General features: G+C 40.3%; 1 protein-coding gene across 1 annotated transcript; it reads left to right on the top strand.

Moving 5' to 3' along the window:
* The first annotated feature begins 2209 nt into the window (after positions 1–2209).
* LOC141331255 (cytochrome P450 2K1-like) lies at positions 2210–9970 on the top strand. The gene is made up of 9 exons (XM_073836250.1): positions 2210–2451; positions 2543–2705; positions 4701–4850; positions 4934–5094; positions 7807–7986; positions 8118–8259; positions 8348–8532; positions 8630–8771; positions 9653–9970. Exons 1-9 carry the CDS (start codon positions 2248–2250, stop codon positions 9838–9840), a joined length of 1515 nt encoding a protein of 504 aa, XP_073692351.1. The 5' UTR covers positions 2210–2247; the 3' UTR covers positions 9841–9970.
* Positions 9971–18976: the final 9006 nt, after the last annotated feature.

The following is an 18976-nucleotide window of genomic DNA, read 5'->3' as shown; positions in this document are numbered from 1 at the left end:
AGTGGGGAGAGAACACAACCTTGAGGGGCGCCAGTGTTGGTGGTGCGGCTGCTCGATGTGAATTTCCCCAGTCTCACCAGCTGTTGCCTATCTGTCAGAAAGCTGGTGATCCATTGACAGATAGGGCTAGGAACAGAAAGTTGGTTTAGTTTGGTGTGGAGGAGTGAAGGAATGATGGTGTTGAAGGCCGAACTGAAGTCCACAAACAGGATCCTCACATAACGATATGATTAAATGTGAGGTTTGGTTAAATGCAAGGCAGAGCATCTTAAAGATGTGACTTAATTTAGGAAAAAAGAAAACTTAATACTAGAGTTGAGCCGGATACTCGGCTGAAACGAGTATCCGGCACGGATAAAGCACTTTTGCCGAGTACGAGTATCATACGAGTAATACGAGTCAATATCTGTGCTCGGATTAAATAAAAATTCTCATTGGGTAGTTTACTGTGTCTGCGTTCTGTGATAGACTAATCACAGCGCCCCTCCCCTATACACACATACAGATTTAGGGGCCGTTCACATGTAGCGTCTTTTGCAGGCTCAAATTCGTTATTTTAAATGTAGACGCGCGGCTTGCGCGCGCATAATGGAAGCGAAACAAATCAACTTTTCAGAATGCAGAAAGCGCACCGAAGCTTGGAGCTAGAGCGCAGCTGATGGTTGCTTAGAAACGGCAGATGCTTCCGGAGCGCAAGCGCCCGAGCGCTTTGTTGATAAGGAATAAAGCGGCGCGCCTAGCGTTTTCCACACGTTTTTAGGCGCGACATGTGAACGGTCCCGCTCTGCTCACACACACACAGAACACTGAGAAGAGAAGAGAACAGCGCGCTCTCTCTCTCGTTCTCTCCCTCAGTCACTCAGGTTTGCGGGGTTTTTTTCCGTTAACGTTTAGGGTTTCTTCAGCTTCAGGTTTGTTTTTTACTTTGGTTTGTTTGTAGTACTTACTTAACCAGTAGAGTTCCGTGGGGTTTGTTCAGACGTGGTGCTTGGTAAAAGCGACTCGTGTCTCTGCCTGTCGGAGAATTTTTTTATCTTTTTTAAACCGTCAGTTGACTCTGACCAGTTTTTTTTTGAGTGTCTGACACTTTCTTTTTTGTATTTCATAAATAAATAAATAAATAAAAAAAGGAAGTAGTGGTATTACAAATTAATTAGTTACACACACACACACACACACACACTCTCTCCCTCTCTCTGCCGTTCGAGTTCTTTTTTTTAAAACCTTCTGCTGGTTCGAAGTAGTGGTATAAAAAAAAACTATATTGCACATGAATTAGCTACACACACACACACACACACACACATACCTGGTGTGAAAAAAAAGAACCCAAATAAATAAAAAATCAGACTGCTCAAGGTTAAAAAAAGAAAGTTATGTTGAAATGAAAACTCTTGTTCATTACATTTTACTTCATAATTGCAACCGCATGTGTTGTATTCATTGTTGCAAAACTTGTTCTGTATATGGTTCGTTTGTTATCATGATCAAAACCACTGATCTGAAGCTCAATGCTGATGCTGTCATGTAGTTTTCTAATCAGCAATAAATATAACAATTTCTGATCAACCCATATCAATTGCATGCTTAAAATAACATACCGGTTAAAGCCCCGCCCATTTCAAGACAACATGACCAACTTCCAGGTTAAATCCCACCCACTTCCGGGTTAGGCCCCGCCCACTCCGAGTACAGATACAGATACAGATAATTCATATGGTTAACAGATACAGATACAGATACAGATAATGCTGTACTCGCTCATCCCTACTTAATACTCATCTAAACACACTGATGATTTGTGTGTGTCTGATTTAGTTCTTATAATGTATACAAAACGAATAAAAGAGCTCATAACAATTTGTCCATTTTTTGTTTGATGAGTGTTACTCGTCTGAACGCAATACAAGGTAGCGGTAGGCGAGAGGTTACGCGGGTTTAAGTTAAATAAAGGTCGCAGATCTCTGTGTCATAGTTCAGACAAGCTTGTTATTTGCTGACTACTGTCAGCAGTATCATGAACAAAAGCATGCAATAATACTGGAGCAAAGTCTTTATTGCTTGAATAATGTTCCTGACCTGTTTAACATGCTGAAGAAGATTGATGATTTACCACAAGGTGTCACATATATGCTAACCACACCAACCCTTTCTTCACTTAGACTTAAAAAAGTTTAGGTTTAGGTCCCTCCCTTATGTAGCAACTATAAATGTGCAGGTGGTTCATTTGAGAAGCTCAGAGAGAAAATGGCTGTTGTCGAGTCACTCCTGCAGTTTCCCAGCACAGGTGCAATACTAGGAGCTTTTCTGTTGCTTCTGGTTTTGTATTTGCGTTCCTCTGGATCCAAATCTCAGAACGAAGGGAAAGAGCCACCGGGACCCAAACCACTGCCGCTGGTGGGAAACCTGCTGTCCCTTGACCTCGCGAGACCTTTTGACACATTGTTTGAGGTGAGAAATTGACTTAAGTTCCTTTATAACAGTAATAGTAACCTAACATTTTGAGATTTGTTTCTGATGTTTCTTTCTCTGTGTCCTCCAGCTGTCTAAAACCTACGGGAACATATTCCAAGTGTTTTTGGGTCCCAAAAAATCAGTGGTCCTAGTTGGATACAAAACTGTCAAAGAAGCTCTCGTGAACCATGCAGAAGAGTTCGGTGACAGAGATATTACTCCTAGTTTCAGGATACTGAACACAAAGCATGGTAGGATTCTTCTTTTTTACGTCCCAAATTAATGAACAAACTGTATATGTTGCACAAGCTTTTAGATCTCCATGGCCTCTCAGGGCCAATGCAATATAGTCAAATGTGTGTAATTACTGAAAGAAATTCTCATTAAATCATTAAATTTGTCATAAATATGAGCTCATTGTAAGGATCTATACAGAATTTGGTGGGAACCAGCCAAAAAGTAAAATGCATTTAAATATGCGACTGTTGGTTTATTGCTATGCATGCTATGTCTAAAGTGATTATATGTAGGTTTTAAAACTTTTTGAAATAAACAAATTCATGACTATGCCAAAAAATGCATACTGACATTGTATACAGTGAGGGGAAAAAATATTTGATCCCTTGCTGATTTTGTATGTTTGCTCGCTGACTAAGAAATTATTAGTCTATTAGTCTATGTTTTAATGGTAGGTTTATTTAAACAGTGAGAGATAACAACAACAACAACAACAACAACAAAATCCAGAAAAATGCATTTCAAAAAAGTTATAAATTGATTCGCATTTTAATGAGTGAAATAAGTATTTGACCCCTTCGCAAAACATGACTTAGTACTTGATGGCAAAACCCTTGCTGGCAATCACAGAGGTCAGACCTTTCTTGTAGTTGGCCACCAGGTTTGCACACATCTCAGGAGGGTTTTTGTCCCACTCCTCTTAGCATATCCTTTCCAAGTCATTAAGGTGTTGAGGCTGACGTTTGGCAACTCGAACCTTCAGATCCCTTCACAGATTTTCAATGGGAGTAAGGTCTAGAGACTGGCTAGGCCACTCCAGGACCTTAATGTGCTTCTTCTTGAGCCACTCCTTTGTTGCCTTGGCCGTGTGTTTTAGGTTTTCCATTTTCAATGAGGGGAAGGAGGTTCTCACCCAAGATTTGATGGTACATGGCCCCATCCATCGTCCCTTTGATGCAGTGCAGTTGTCCAGTCCCCTTAGCAGAAAAACATCCCCAAAGCGTAATGTTTCCACCTCCATGTTTGACGTTGGGGATGGTGTTCTTGGGGTCATTGGCAGCATTCCTCCTTCTCCAAACACGGCGAGTTGAGTTGATGTAAAAGACCTCAATTTTGGTCTCATCTGACCACAACACTGTCACCCAGCTCTCCCCTGAATCATTCAGTTGTTCATTAGCAAACTTCAGATGGGCCTGTATATGTAATTTCTTGAGTTCAGTTCTTCACAGCGTAATGTGTTACCAATTGTTTTCTTGGTGACTATGGTCCCAGCTGCCTTGAGATGATTGACAAGATCCTCCTGTGTAGTTCTGGGATAATCCTCACTGTTTTTATGATTATTGAAACTCCAAGAGGTGAGATCTTGCATGGAGCCCCTGACCCGAGGAAGACTGACAGTTATTTTGTGTTTCTTCCATTTGCGAATAATCGCACCAAATTGTCACCTTTTCAACAAGCTGCTTGGTGATGGTCTTGTAGCCAATTCCAGCCGTGTGTAGGTCTACAATCTTGTCCCTGACATCCTTGGACAGCTTTTTGGTCTTGGCCATGGTGGAGAGTTTGGAATCTGATTGATTGATTTCTTCTGTGAACATCTGTCTTTTTTACAGCTAACAAACTGAAACTAGGAGCACTCCCTTTAAGAGAGTTTCTCAATCTCAGCTCGTGACCTGTATAAAAGACACCTGGAAGCCACAAATCTTGCTGATTGATAGGGGATTAAATACTTATTTCACTCATTAAAATGCAAATCAATTTATAACTTTTTTGGAATGTTTTTTTCTGGATTTTTGTTGTTGTTATTCTTTCTCTCACTGTTAATTCATTTATTCATTAGGTTATTCATTTCTTTGTCAGTGGGCAAACGTACAAAATCAGCAAGGGATCAAATATTTTTTTTCTTTCACTGTATGTTCCAAAGGGCTAAGGTTAATGTATGTTTAACTCACTGTGTAATCTTCTGCTGGTGAGGCTGCAGACTTATGGTCTGATGGTTTTGTGTTGATCAGGGATTGTCTTTTCCAATGGAGAGAACTGGAAAGAGATGCGACGCTTCGCTCTCACCAATCTGCGGGACTTTGGGATGGGCAAGAGAGGAAGTGAAGAGAAAATCATCGAGGAAATTCAGTATCTGAAAGGAGAGTTCGATAAGTTTGAAGGTACAAGCTGAGACACACACATGCAATCATGCACTTAGTTTATAAGATCCATTGAGAGACGGTTTGTTGTTTGCTTTTCACAGGGAAAGCCTTCGACACGACACAACCTGTGAACTACGCTGTGTCAAACATCATCTCATCTATCGTGTACGGCAGCAGATTTGAATACACAGACCCTGAATTCACTGAAATGGTCGATAGGGCAAATGAAAATGTTCGGGTTGCTGGATCGACTTCTATGATGGTAATTATGATTCATATGTTATATGAGAATTAACAAAGTTCTGAATTCGATTTTTTTAAACCTGAATATTGAACATTTGAAATTGAACACAACTGAATTTTCAAATCGCAGATTTTCAAATAGACATGTATTTTCAAACAGCAGATTTTTGTTCAAAGACTTCAAATATTCAGTTTTTAAAAATACAACTTTAAGTTTTCAAGATGAAAATAAATTCGGAACATCAAATTCAGTGTTCAAAATTCAAAGCGCAGAAATTTTAGATTGTACAGAAAATAGGTCAGAGGTTATGCTCAGGGAAGAGTAGATGATCTACAAAAAGTCGAACGAAGCATTTACTGTGACCGAGAGGGGGCATGTTTGGTTCACTTAGACTAGTTTTGCCGTGGTCACAAGATATTAACTCGTGGGAACGTCATATTAACTCGTGGGAGTATGATATGTCGTGGTCACAAGATCATTTTGTGGAGATAATGACATGCAGGAATCGCCGCGCGGCTGCTGCCTTCTCTTGTAGTGGAAGCGTTTCGTGCAGTTGAGGCGGTGTTCGCGACGCGGTCTCCGTGCGGACGCTGCCGCTCACAAAAAGATTTTTAAAAAATATCTTTTGCTGCGCCTGCTGCGAAGCGCCGTGTTCGTGGAAGCCGCAGCATTTTGGGTGCAGGAGCACCACTTGCGCTTCGTCTCCGCGCAGCTCCCATTGAAAATGAACTAGTAGACACTCGCGGCTGCCGCGTCCCGTGTGAAAAGGCCTGAAGTGATTTGTGCTGTTTTGTGAAAGACATTGCTATAGTTGCAAACAACAAGGTCACATTTGATTTCATTAAAAATAAACAAAACATAACAGAAATGTATTATATGTGTCCTTTTATTTATAATTTATAGTCCCTACTCATGTCAGGCACATCTCTGTATTTTTTTTTGATTGATCATACTAGGAGAATTCCATTACATGATCGTCGTTTTCAACACTACCGACAAATGTTCTATTTGTTGTTAAAAATCTGGTTAAAGGACATAACATATTTTTTATCTCTGGTAGCTCCTGACGCAAAGAGACGTAAGTGGCATGGGTGCAGGTCAGGAGCACCGCTTGCCCGTTAACGGATCGGTTCTTTACATTTCATATTTGTATATTATTATTATTAAACAGTAGGCTAATACAATAGGCCTAAATTTATAATAATTAACTGGTTAGGGCTATATTTTTGGGATAAATTTATTGTTTTATATGCATGTTTCCCTATCAGTTCGTATAGTGCTTTAATTAACTCTCTGTATAATTATGCTAGTATTAATATGCTAAAATATTTTGCAAATACTGTAAACGCCTGACAATTATGCCAATTAAGTTTTTACTTTATTAATGTATTTACCCCAGTTTGTGACGGTAAATGAGTATGTTTTGTTCATTGTGTTTCAAATGAAACTGCGTGAATGATTTATTCCTTAACTATAAAAATGTAATAGTTTATCAGTAAGCCGAAATGAAATATGTTATATTCACCCTTTAATCTGCACTTCCAGTAAAAATTCCTCGTCGGCAAAACTTTCAGAACCTGAAGTCAAGAGATCTCAAGAATGATACAAAGCTATAGACAACTAACACAACCTATTATAGCCCACATACAATAACAGCCTAGATATGTTATGTAGTCTAATTTGCGCGCGTTGGGGAGTCGCTCTCTAAACTTCGGGTATTAAAATTGCCTTTGAATGCGCGTGCGCGTTTTGCTTTCAGTTTCGTTTTACGCAAAGCCGACTGATAAAGAAGTGGGTATATGCCGTATAACTATGTATACACTGCCATCTTGTGGCCACGACATATTATCACGCTCCCACGAGTTAATATGACCTTCCCAAGAAATAATATCTTGTGGCCACGGCGTATTATCACGTACCCACGAGACGAGTTAATATCTTGTGACCACGGCAAAACTAGTCTAAGTGAACCAAACATGCCCCCTCTCGGTCACAGTAAATGCTTCGTTCGACTTTTTGTAGATCATCTACTCTTCCCTGAGCATAATCTCTGACCTACTTTCTGTACGATCTGAATTTCTGCGCTTTGAATTTTGAACACTGAATTTGATGTTCTGAATTTTTTTTCATCTTGAAAACTTGAAGTTGTATTTTTAAAAACTGAATATTTGAAGTCTTAGAAATCAGAACAAAAATCTGCTGTACTGAAAATACATGTCTATTTCGAAATCTGCGATTTGAAAATTCAGTTGTGTTCAATTTCAAATGTTCAATATTCAGGTTTAAAAAAATCGAATTCAGAACTTTGTTAAATGCCATAAAATATTCAGTTTTGTTAAATGACACTTGTCAATAATTAAAATTTGTACAATTCAAATTCAAAAAGTATTGTCATAATATGAGCTCCATATTACAGCAGATTTAGTTCACTAATAATTGACATTTCGTGCCATCAGTTGAGCCCACACTCAAGGTCCAATAATATCCTGGTACTCGGCTCATTTCAATTCAGACATGAACAATTCAGTAAATAGTTAACTGGGTCATTCTGACTGGAACATTAAATCAAAACATAACAGCTGATATATTTTCACGAAATTTAGTGGGGTAAAAAGTGGAAAAAAAAAGAAGGAAAAGATCTGATAAAGTATCACAGATACCTTTGAAAGTGCATCTCTGGTGATCATCCGTCATTCAGTCTCTATTGTGTGTCTGATTGTCCATTTCTAGCTTTACAACATATTTCCGTGGTTGGGCCCATTCCTGCAAAACAAAAGGATTGTTGTACGCAATATTCTGAAAAACAGAAAACAGATCACAAAGTTGATCAGTGGGCTTCTGGAGACTCTGAATCCATACGACCGCAGAGGCTTTGTCGACTCCTTTCTCATCCGCAAACAGAGCGAAGAGGTACTTAATTTTCTTTGCTCATCACATTTTCACTAAATACATTCATTCTTTTTTAATGAGTTTCTTTAGCTCAGTCAATAAATGATTATGAAAAGTGAATAAACATGCATGTTGTGCATTGTATTTAACAGAAATCAAACAAGAAGGACTCATACTTTCATGATGAAAATCTTATGATGTCTGTGATAAATCTGTTTGTCGCTGGTACTGACACGACAGGAACAACTGTGCGCTGGGCTTTGATGCTTATGGCCAAATACCCTCATATACAGGGTAAAAACACAGCAATGCCAAGAGTTTTTCCTCATTTTTGAATACAATGGTGTATAAAGGATAAAACGTGTTTTGCATTTGTGTGCAGATCGAGTTCAGGAGGAGATTGACAGAGTCATTGGTGGACGTCAGCCAGTGGTGGAAGACAGAAAGAAATTACCGTATACAGATGCTGTGATCCATGAAACTCAGAGACTGGCCAACATAGTGCCTTTGAATCTACCTCACGAAACCAGCTGTGATGTTACCTTCAATGGATACTTCATCAAGAAAGTCAGTCAGAAGAATAAATACTGTACATATAAGGCCTAGAGAAGATACCATGTGCATCTTGAAAATTAAAAGTTTTGGTCATTTCTCCATTTTCTAGGGCACCACTGTTATTCCTCTGCTGACGTCTGTTTTGAAGGATCCAAGCGAATGGGAAAAACCAAACAGCTTTTACCCAGAACACTTCCTTGATGAGAAGGGCCAGTTTGTCAAGAGAGATGCTTTCATGCCCTTTTCTGCAGGTACAGTGAAACTTCAGCTATAGGCCACAATAATACCTTGAACATTCAGGGGACCAAAGCCGTTTTAGATAGTGATGATCTTTTTCTTTTTATAAAATAACAATAAAAATAAAGCGCTAGAATTTATGAAGTAAAGCATTTCAACTGTTTGCAAATAATATTTTTTTGTAAAATATGCACACATTTATTCAGAAGACTGGAATATAACTTTAAAAACAACCTTTATTTCATAATTTATCTTTTTTATGTCTTAATGCAGTTTTCTACTACTTATTAATGTCATGACACTGAATGTTTGTCAGCATTTAAATGCTATCCTATAATTTAAACTTCTGTAAGTCATAAATCAGATTGTATTGAAATGTCATAATTAAGATTAACCAGGCATGATTTTTTTTCTTATGAGTAACGGCCTTCCATAGGTACATTTAACATTCATACAGCAAGAATTGTGCTGAGAATAAAGTTAAAACCTACCTTCAGCCATTTGAACTTGATTCGCAACTTCTCCAAATTGTAAATCGATGCAAAAACCTGAGCAGAAGTGAAAATGGCTCCCTTAATAGTTGTCGTCTCCTCACATTCAATTATGAATTACACAAATCACTTCAAAACAGCATAACTGAACAAAAATATCAAGTAGTTTGCATCACTGGATAAACTGTCGGTCATTTAACGTATCTCTCGTGAAACAGTTGTCAAATATGAACAAATACTAATTGTTGAGGTACTTACATTCCTCTTTTACCGCTAAAACTAAGCGTCTTGACAGTATTCGCGCCGTTCGCGTCCTCAGCAAAGCCCGCCTTCTTTGATTTGATTGGCTACCGCTACCGCAATCGAGCGTTGTTAGACCCTCTCTCTTTCTCTCTTTCTCTCAGGACGCAGGATTTGTGTTGGAGAGAGTTTGGCCAGGATGGAGCTCTTCCTGTTTTTCACCTCCCTTCTTCAGACCTACCGCTTCACAACTCCACCTGGAGTCTCTGGAGATGATCTGGATCTCAAAGGAATAGTCGGAGTCACATTGAATCCGTCCCCACACAAACTGTGTGCGATCAAACGCTCCTGATTGAAGAAAATGTGATCAGAAAACAATTGTCATCAGAAACAAATGTCACCTCGTTGTAGTATGAGTTGGTTGATTTCTGCACTTTTTTTTAACAATATGCCTTTTCTAAATAAATGTATGTAAATCACAAGCGATGTATGAAACCATGACTTTTATTATAAAACTTCTCAGATAATTAAAAGGTTTAATAGAAATAAAACATTTTGAGGCTAGCTGCTAAATTATTAATAAACTAAGGATTCCTTGCATTTCACAGCGATACCCCATGTCTTGTTTAGAATAAAGTTAAAATCTACCTTGAGCCATTCAAACTTGATTTATGACAGGAGGCAATGCCACTATTTCCATATCTGCTAATGATTAGAACATGTTTGCCATCTGTCAATGAATTCATTCACTACTGTTGTGGTGAAAATTGTGTTTTTTTTTTATCCTCACCTTATGGATTTTTTTGGAAACACACATTTTACCTCACATTTAAAATGTGTTTTAATGCAAACAGTTTCTTTTGGTGGTGATGATGACTATGTGGTCACCTTATCAAGGGCGAAATTGTCAATCACACATTGGGGGGGGACAGCTGTGGGACTTTTTGTGTTTGCGCATGCACACATAAAAAAAAAAAAAAAAGCCAGAGTCCAAATGTTTGTAATTGTATAACACAACAAGGAATTTTATTACATCTGATCGTCAAACCAACGTATACTCACCCTGTAATGATTACAGCATCAGCATACAGGCTATTAAGTCACAAAGCTGAATTTAAAGGGATAGTTCACCCAAAAATGAAAATTCTGTCATCATTTACTCACCCTCAAGTTTTTTAAAACCTGTAAGAATTTCTTTCTTCTGCTGAACACAAAAGAAGATAATTTGAAAAATGTCTGTAACCAAACAGTTGATGGACCCCATTGACTTTCATAGTAGGTCAATGGGGTCCATCAACAGTTTGGTTACAGACATTTTTCAAAATATCTTATTTTGTTCTATACTTTAAAAAAAATCACATTTTCTAAAAATCTAAACATCTTTTTCCCTTCATAATTCTCATAAGAATGGCCATGATCCACATATTTTATTTCCTCTAAACTTTGCTTTTTTGTTTCAGTAATTAAACATTGTTCTAAGGGGCGGCTTGTTACCACATCTTACCCTATAACGTTACATTCACTCACAATGAATGTGAGTTAACCCTTGTGTGGTGTTCATATTTTTGTTATTCAGCCAGTGTTCGTGGGTCTGGTGGACCCGCTGCATTTTGGGGTTTTTAATTCAACATAATCAACCAATTTATGTTAAAATACTCAACAGATATTTAGGCTACTTCATCCCAATTACAAGCAATAGAAACAGCATTTATGGTTAATATTTCCTCTCTAGCTTTGTTAGATCACATTTAAGAATTGTAACCTTGTGCGGGAACGGCAGGGGTAGAAACAAAACTCACTTTTGCACTCACACTCTCTCACACTTACACACAACCTCTCTCTCACATGCATGCACACACACACACACACACACACAGATATGTGGTTCATACAGGGAATCTCCATAGGCGTAATGGTTTTACAAATGTACAAACTGTATAATCAATGCCCCTACACTAACCCTACCCCTAAACCTACCAATCACAGAAAACTTTTGGCCTTTTTTGAAGTTCAAAAAACACCATTTAGTATGTTTTTTAGCCGTTTGGTTTATGAGGACACAGATGTCCTCATAAACCATGTTTACGTTGTAATACCCAAGTCATTATACACATTTGTGTCCTCATAAACCATATACTATACAAGAACACACACACACACACACACACACACACACACACACACACACACACACACACACACACACACACACACACACACACACACACACATTTGAATACTTTTATTTGGATCTAAAAGACATTACAAAGAAAACAAGATCCAAATACTCTGGGAAGAGTCTTTGACAGGGTGACAGATCTACAATTCATGGCTCACATACTTGTACAGGTCCTTCTTTTTTTATAATACTCGGCACATTAGGGATAAAGGAAACATCTCCGTCTCCATATTTTCATGCTCCCTATAATGGCTGAAACTGAGCAGAATTTTGCAAGCTTTTTTGCCTTCTTTTTTTGTAGCCCCCCTAATTGCATCCCGCTAATCACACTCTTATGGACATGACCCAAACTTCCAAATACCAGAATTATCAATCTACAGGTATATCCAAGTTGGAGGATGAGATCTACCAGGGGTTGATATTTCAATAGTTTAGAATAATAGCAAGTATTCATATACAGATCAAAACAGCAGCCCACCTCAACAATACAAACAGATTTCATAACCTCATTAACAATTACAATGTCAGGAGTATTTGGAATGTTTGTAAAGTACTCACTGTTTGATATGTTATGATGAAACCAGTTAATTCGTACAGTGCTATGCTTGTAGATCTTACTATCATGTCCACCGATTACCATTTGTAAGTCCTTTGCAACCAGATCAACCAGACGGTCATGTCTGGCTACATAGAGTCCTTTATAATTGTAGCAGCCGTTTAGTATATGAGCAACCGTTTCGTTTTCCTGCTGTGTAGGATGTAATATACAATAAGGTTCATGCTTTGATGGATACCATATTGCCAAATTGTACTTTGTTGGTAGACATTGTAGTCTTGCTTTAATCAAGAATATCAAAATGTCATCTGAAATTGATGGATTATTAGACAAAGCAGAGTGAGACACTGAATGGTCGGCAAATTGAAGTAAAGCAAGTTTTCCTTGTAATCTGAGACCCGTCCAGTGCTGTCCGTTTTGGATCTGTCTAAGATGAAGAATTGAAGCTCTTGCGTGTTTAATCTGTAACTGGTGAGGAGTACTGTCTTTATTGAGGATTGCCAGAGTGGAAACCAGTGGATCGGTGATTATGCTATCATTAAGAGCCACTACTTCTCCATCGGGTCCCAGCCAGGACAGCTGTATTCCTATGCGGCTGCAGAGGTCGTTTAAATCTAGCCAGTCGGAGCGCACTCCAAATCCGGCTGCTTTGATGTCCAACTTTCCGTTCTGCTTTAGTTTAAATCCAAGAAACTGGGACTCGTTTATGGAAGCAGCAGGTATTTTGCGACGTTGTAGATGTAAAAACAGTGATTCACGTGATAATTCTCTAACAGTTGTATCGTCATTGTTAAGCATGTTTAAAAGGTGTCCTGTTCTGGACGCGGTGTAGAGCCATTCAATATTTGGGGCACCGAGACCTCCGTCTCTACGTGGCTGGAAAATTATGTCCCGAGTCGTGCGGCTATTAAGACAGAACCATTTCCTCATCAGCTTAACCGTTTCGTTGTTCATCGCTGACAATATACATTGTGGGATATGTACATTCGGGAAGAGATGTTGAATTTTGGCTACTGCGATTAGCCTAATGGCTTCACACACACACACACACACACACACACACACACACACACACACACACACATAACAGCAAGGCCTGACAGGAGGAGGACAGAGTAAAGGTCCTACAGACCCGAACACCATACAAGGGTTAAGAGCTATTAATGTCATGCTGTCTGGTACCTTAGAACATTAAATTAATTACTTCTCACTTCTCTGTTAAAAATGCCTAAAATCTCCAGAAACGTACTTTCTTTTTCTTTCCAAAGAAATTACGGATGTCAGCTGCTGCAGTCTTTCTCTTGTTCATTTTTGGCCACTACTGTGAAATATAACAGCAACGCAATTCCAAGGGATGAAAATGGTGAAGTAAGAAAGAACAAATGGCAGGACTCTAAAATAACTTGCTAGATAAACCCAATTCAGAGAACAGGACCGTGGCTCAAAACGCTAACGTTAGCTGTAAAAACTGGGTTTGGTACAGTAGATTTGACAAGCCTGTCACTGACCGCTATCCCAGTTTGCTTTAAAGCCAGGCTACATGCTAGCGTGTATACAGTAACGTTAGCTAGCTGTCGGCTAGCTTGTCAATAGACCCATTCATACAAGCTGTATAACATTACAGTCGAAATTTACAAATTCTACAATTCGAAATTCTAGTGAAATTCACCTGGTCGTTATCTAAGGGATTATGTCAGCCAAAAACACCATTCATAGATATGTGCCAAATGTCTGTCAGATTTCGCGCTCTTCTTCTGTTTGTTTTTTCCTTACTCACTGACTGTGGCGGTGCACGAGCTACTAAAGGTATAGGGGAAAACATGACATGGATCAGGTTTTGTTAATGTATAGTGTAAGGCCAGTCGAATGGATTTGGGAAATGGACCGGCCGGGATTTTATATTTTCGGAGCTGGAAAGAAAGACGTATTTGCAATCACATCGATATTGCCCGCATAATCATACAGTATATTGGGGGGGACAATTTGTCCTTCTTTGAATATTGGGGGGGACGTGTCCCCCTGTCCCCCCATAGAATTACGCCTATGCACCTTATTGTGTCTTTGTTTTTATGTGTTTATACATATACAGTGGGTACCGAAAGTATTCAGACCCCCTTAAATGTTTCACTCTTTGTTATGTTACAGCCATTTGCTGAAATCATTTAAGTTAATTTTTTTCCCTCATTAATGTACACACAGCACCCCATATTGACAGAAAAATACAGAATTGTTGACATTTTTGCAGATTTATTAAAAAAGAAAAACTGAAATATCACATGGTCCTAAGTATTCAGACCCTTTGCTCAGTATTTAGTAGAAGCACCCTTTAGATCTAATACAGCCATGAGTCGTTTTGGGAAAGATGCAACAAGTTTTTCACACCTGCATTTGGGGGTCCTCTGCCATTCCTCCTTGCAGATCCTCTCCAGTTCTGTCAGGTTGGATGGTAAACGTTGGTGGACAGCCATTTTTAGGTCTCTCCAGAGGTGCTCAATTGGGTTTAAGTCAGGGCTCTGGCTGGGCCATTCAAGAACAGTCACAGAGCTGTTGTGAAGCCACATTTTTTGTAACCTTGGCCAGATCTGTGCCTTGCCACAATTCTATCTCTGAGCTCTTCAGGCAGTTCCTTTGACCTCATGATTCTCATTTGCTCTGACATGCACTGTGAGCTGTAAGGTTTTATATAGACAGGTGTGTGGTTTTCCTAATCAAGTCCAATCAGTATAATCAAACACAGCTGGACTCAAATGAAGGTGTAGAACCATCTCAAGGATGATCAGAAGAAATAGACAGCACCTGAGTTAAAAATATGAGTTTCACAGCAAAGGGTCTGAATACTTAGGACCATGTGATATTTCAGTTTTTCATTTTTAATAAATCTGCAAAAATGTCAACAATTCTGTGTTTTTCTGTCAATATGGGGTGCTGTGTGTACATTAATGAGGGAAAAAATGAACTTAAAAGATTTCAGTAAATGGCTGCAATATAACAAAGAGTGAAACATTTAAGGGGGTCTGAATACTTTCCGTACCCACTGTATACAGGTCCTTCTCAAAAAATTAGCATATTGTAATACAGTTCATTATTTTCTGTAATGTACTGATAAACATTAGACTTTCATATATTTTAGATTCATTAGACACAACTGAAGTAGTTCAAGCCTTTTATTGTTTTAATATTGATGATTTTGGCATGCAGCTCATAAAAACCCAAAATTCCTATCTCAAAAAATTAGCATATCATGAAAAGTTTCTCTAAACAAGCTATTAACCTAATCATCTGAATCAACTAATTAACTCTAAACACCTGCAAAAGATTCCTGAGGCTTTTAAAAACTCACAGCCTGGTTCATTACTCAAAACCGCAATCATGGGTAAGACTGCCGACCTGACTGCTGTCCAGAAGGCCATCATTGACACAGAAAGAAATTTCTGAACGAATAGGCTGTTCCCAGAGTGCTGTATCAAGGCACCTCAGTGGGAAGTCTGTGGGAAGGAAAAAGTGTGGCAGAAAACGCTGCACAACGAGAAGAGGTGACCGGACCCTGAGGAAGATTGTGGAGAAGGACCGATTCCAGACCTTGGGGGACCTGCGGAAGCAGTGGACTGAGTCTAGAGTAGAAACATCCCCAGGTCAAGCCACTTTTAAACCAGAAACGGCGGCAGAAGCGCCTGACCTGGGCTACAGAGAAGCAGCACTGGACTGTTGCTCAGTGGTCAAAAGTACTTTTTTCGGATGAAAGCAAATTTTGCATGTCATTCGGAAATCAAGGTGCCAGAGTCTGGAGGAAGACTGGGGAGAGGGAAATGCCAAAATGCCTGAAGTCCAGTGTCAAGTACCCACAGTCAGTGATGGTCTGGGGTGCCATGTCAGCTGCTGGTGTTGGTCCACTGTGTTTTATCAAGGGCAGAGTCAATGCAGCTAGCTATCAGGAGATTTTGGAGCACTTCATGCTTCCATCTGCTGAAAAGCTTTATAGAGATGAAGATTTCATTTTTCAGCACGACCTGGCACCTGCTCACAGTGCCAAAACCACTGGTAAATGGTTTACTGACCATGGTATTACTGTGCTCAATTGGCCTGCCAACTCTCCTGACCTGAACCCCATAGAGAATCTGTGGGATATTGTGAAGAGAAAGTTGAGAGATGCAAGACCCAACACTCTGGATGAGCTTAAGGCCGCTATCAAAGCATCCTGGGCCTCCATAACACCTCAGCAGTGCCACAGGCTGATTGCCTCCATCCCACGCCGCATTGAAGCAGTCATTTCTGCAAAAGGATTCCCGACCAAGTATTGAGTGCATAACTGAACATAATTATTTGAAGGTTGACTTTTTTTGTATTAAAAACACTTTTCTTTTATTGGTCGGATGAAATATGCTAATTTTTTGAGCTGTATGCCAAAATCATCAATATTTAAACAATAAAAGGCTTGAACTACTTCAGTTGTGTGTAATGAACCTAAAATATATGAAAGTCTAATGTTTATCAGTACATTACAGAAAATAATGAACTTTATCACAATATGCTAATTTTTTGAGAAGGACCTCTATAGTACTAAATGAAAAAAAAGATATTTAGGCAAAATAAAAAAAAATATACACATCTTTATTCTGTTCAAAGGACCTCAGCTCTTAAAGGACCTCAAAGGACCTCAGCTCTTAAGACATCATGTTTCCTTCCAGAGCATCAGTGAGCATTTGAACCTTCTGTAATAGTTGCATATGAGTCCCTTCGTTTGTCACACCCTCTGCACGTTCCCTCAGCCCCAATCACCACGATCCTCCACCAACCAGCCAATCACCACCACAGCACACCCGTGAACCATCACCAGAATTCTAATCACCGTCACCTGCACCAGCAATCACCACACCCTTGAAATACTTACCTCATTCACTCACTCACCGGCTGGTATCGAAGTTGCATGGATGCTTCTCTGTGGATCTTCTCCCCCTCCTGTTGTCTCTCCTGTGCTCCTCGTGGATTCTTCTGATGTTCTCCTGTGCTCCCCGTGGATTGCTCTGATGTTCTCCTGTGAAACACGTTAATCGTGTCAGAGGGAAGTGACTGTTGCTAACGCTATGATCCTTATGAACTTGAACTCACCTGTTGTGTTATGTTTGAAGATTTGACCACAGAGACATTATTCACCCGTTTGCACGTGTGTTGAACTGTGCACGTTTGTTAATAAATACCTTGAAAGATACTCACCTTCTCCCTTTGTGTGTGGTCGTGACAGGATACCAGCCCGAAAAAGTATTAACTCACCGCGTCACTCATGGAGGCGAGCGCCACTATCACCGAAGACACCCCTGACCCATTTTCGGATATGGTAAACGTCCTTCGTCAATCTCTACCTGCTGCTCCAACGACGATTTCCAACACGCCCCTCTCTCGCCCTATGAGTTATTCCGGAGACCCGGGTGGCTGCAATGGTTTCCTCCTGCAAAGTTCCCTCTATATCGAAGCCAACGCACACCAGTTTCCTAACGAAATTTCTAAGATATCTTTTATGATTTCCCTCCTCACTGGGCAGGCACTTCAATGGGCAGACGCACTCTGGAATTCACGGAGCGACGCTTTAATCTCCTATAATGCTTTCGTTGCCCACTTCAAGGACGTGTTTGGAGCTGTGCTCACTCCCCTTTCCGTACACGATGAACTGATCACTCTGAATCAAGGTGCGTCCAATATTCACGAATACACCCTGCGCTTCCGCTACCTAGCGGCCACCAGTGGTTGGAACCAAATCGCTCTCCTAGCAGCCTACCGTAAGGGGCTTAAACCCCAGATCCGCAAGCATATGGTCATTTACGATGACAACGTACCGCTGGAAACCTTTATTAAGAAGGCAGTAGGCATCTCTCAACATCTCTCAGCATGTCCTTCTACAAAGTCTGTACCCAGCTTCCCTCCACTTCGAACACCGTCACCCCAACGAGATGCGGAAGAACCTATGATTACGGACTCCTATCGCCTGGATCCTGCGGAGAGGAAACGACGAATTAATAATCGTCTGTGCCTATATTGTGGAGAAGCCTCTCACTTCATCAGTGCCTGTCCAGTCCGCCCGCCTCGTCCAATGGTGAGTACTGTATCTATTACTCCGGCCATGTCTCTCTTACCCCATATTACCGCTGAACTAATAGTAAACTCTCGTACTCTCCCCATCTATGTGCTCGTGGATTCCGGAGCGGCTGGCAATTTTGTTTCATCACACTTCATTGCTAAATATCGAATTCCCACCGTTCAAAATGAGGTCACATACCAAATTACCACAATCCAAAACTCACCATTGGGCGATGGTAAGATATCTCACCGGACCAGAAAAGTGACCCTCGTCTCCCAACACAACCACCGTGAACATCTAACCCTCCTAGTACTCCCGCGAGCCAACGTGGATGTCATCCTGGGCAGACCATGGCTCATTAAGCACCAACCCCGCATAGATTGGAGCACAGGAGAGGTCCTGGAGTGGGGCAAAACGTGCAGGAACCACGGCTACCATCCTTCCTCGTCGGATGCAGAGTCTCCATACCATCCTATCCCTCTGCACGCCACCACCATAGAGAGCCCTGCCACTCAATCCACCACCGCCATTCCCCCCGTCTATCAGTCTTTCACCGATGTCTTCAGCAAGGAACGGGCCACACAACTACCACCGCACCGGCCCTGGGATTGTAGTATCGACCTGCTGCCAGGCGCCAAACTACCCCACGGGAAGATCTACCCCCTCTCACGTCCTGAGCAGGA

This window comes from Garra rufa, chromosome 1 (assembly GCF_049309525.1).
Source record: "Garra rufa chromosome 1, GarRuf1.0, whole genome shotgun sequence".
Taxonomy (NCBI): Eukaryota; Metazoa; Chordata; class Actinopteri; order Cypriniformes; family Cyprinidae; genus Garra; species Garra rufa.
The sequence above is the reverse complement of the archived record's forward strand: the minus strand, read 5'-3'. Positions and strand labels throughout refer to the sequence as shown.

Excerpts from the sequence above, each read along its gene's own strand:
- LOC141331255 (XM_073836250.1), top strand. The coding sequence starts at position 2,248 with ATGGCTGTTGTCGAGTCACTCCTGCAGTTTCCCAGCACAGGTGCAATA. Across the intron at positions 4,851-4,933 it reads AGAGTTCGATAAGTTTGAAG|GGAAAGCCTTCGACACGACA; the intron begins GTACAAGCTGAG and ends TGCTTTTCACAG. Across the intron at positions 5,095-7,806 it reads CTGGATCGACTTCTATGATG|CTTTACAACATATTTCCGTG; the intron begins GTAATTATGATT and ends GTCCATTTCTAG.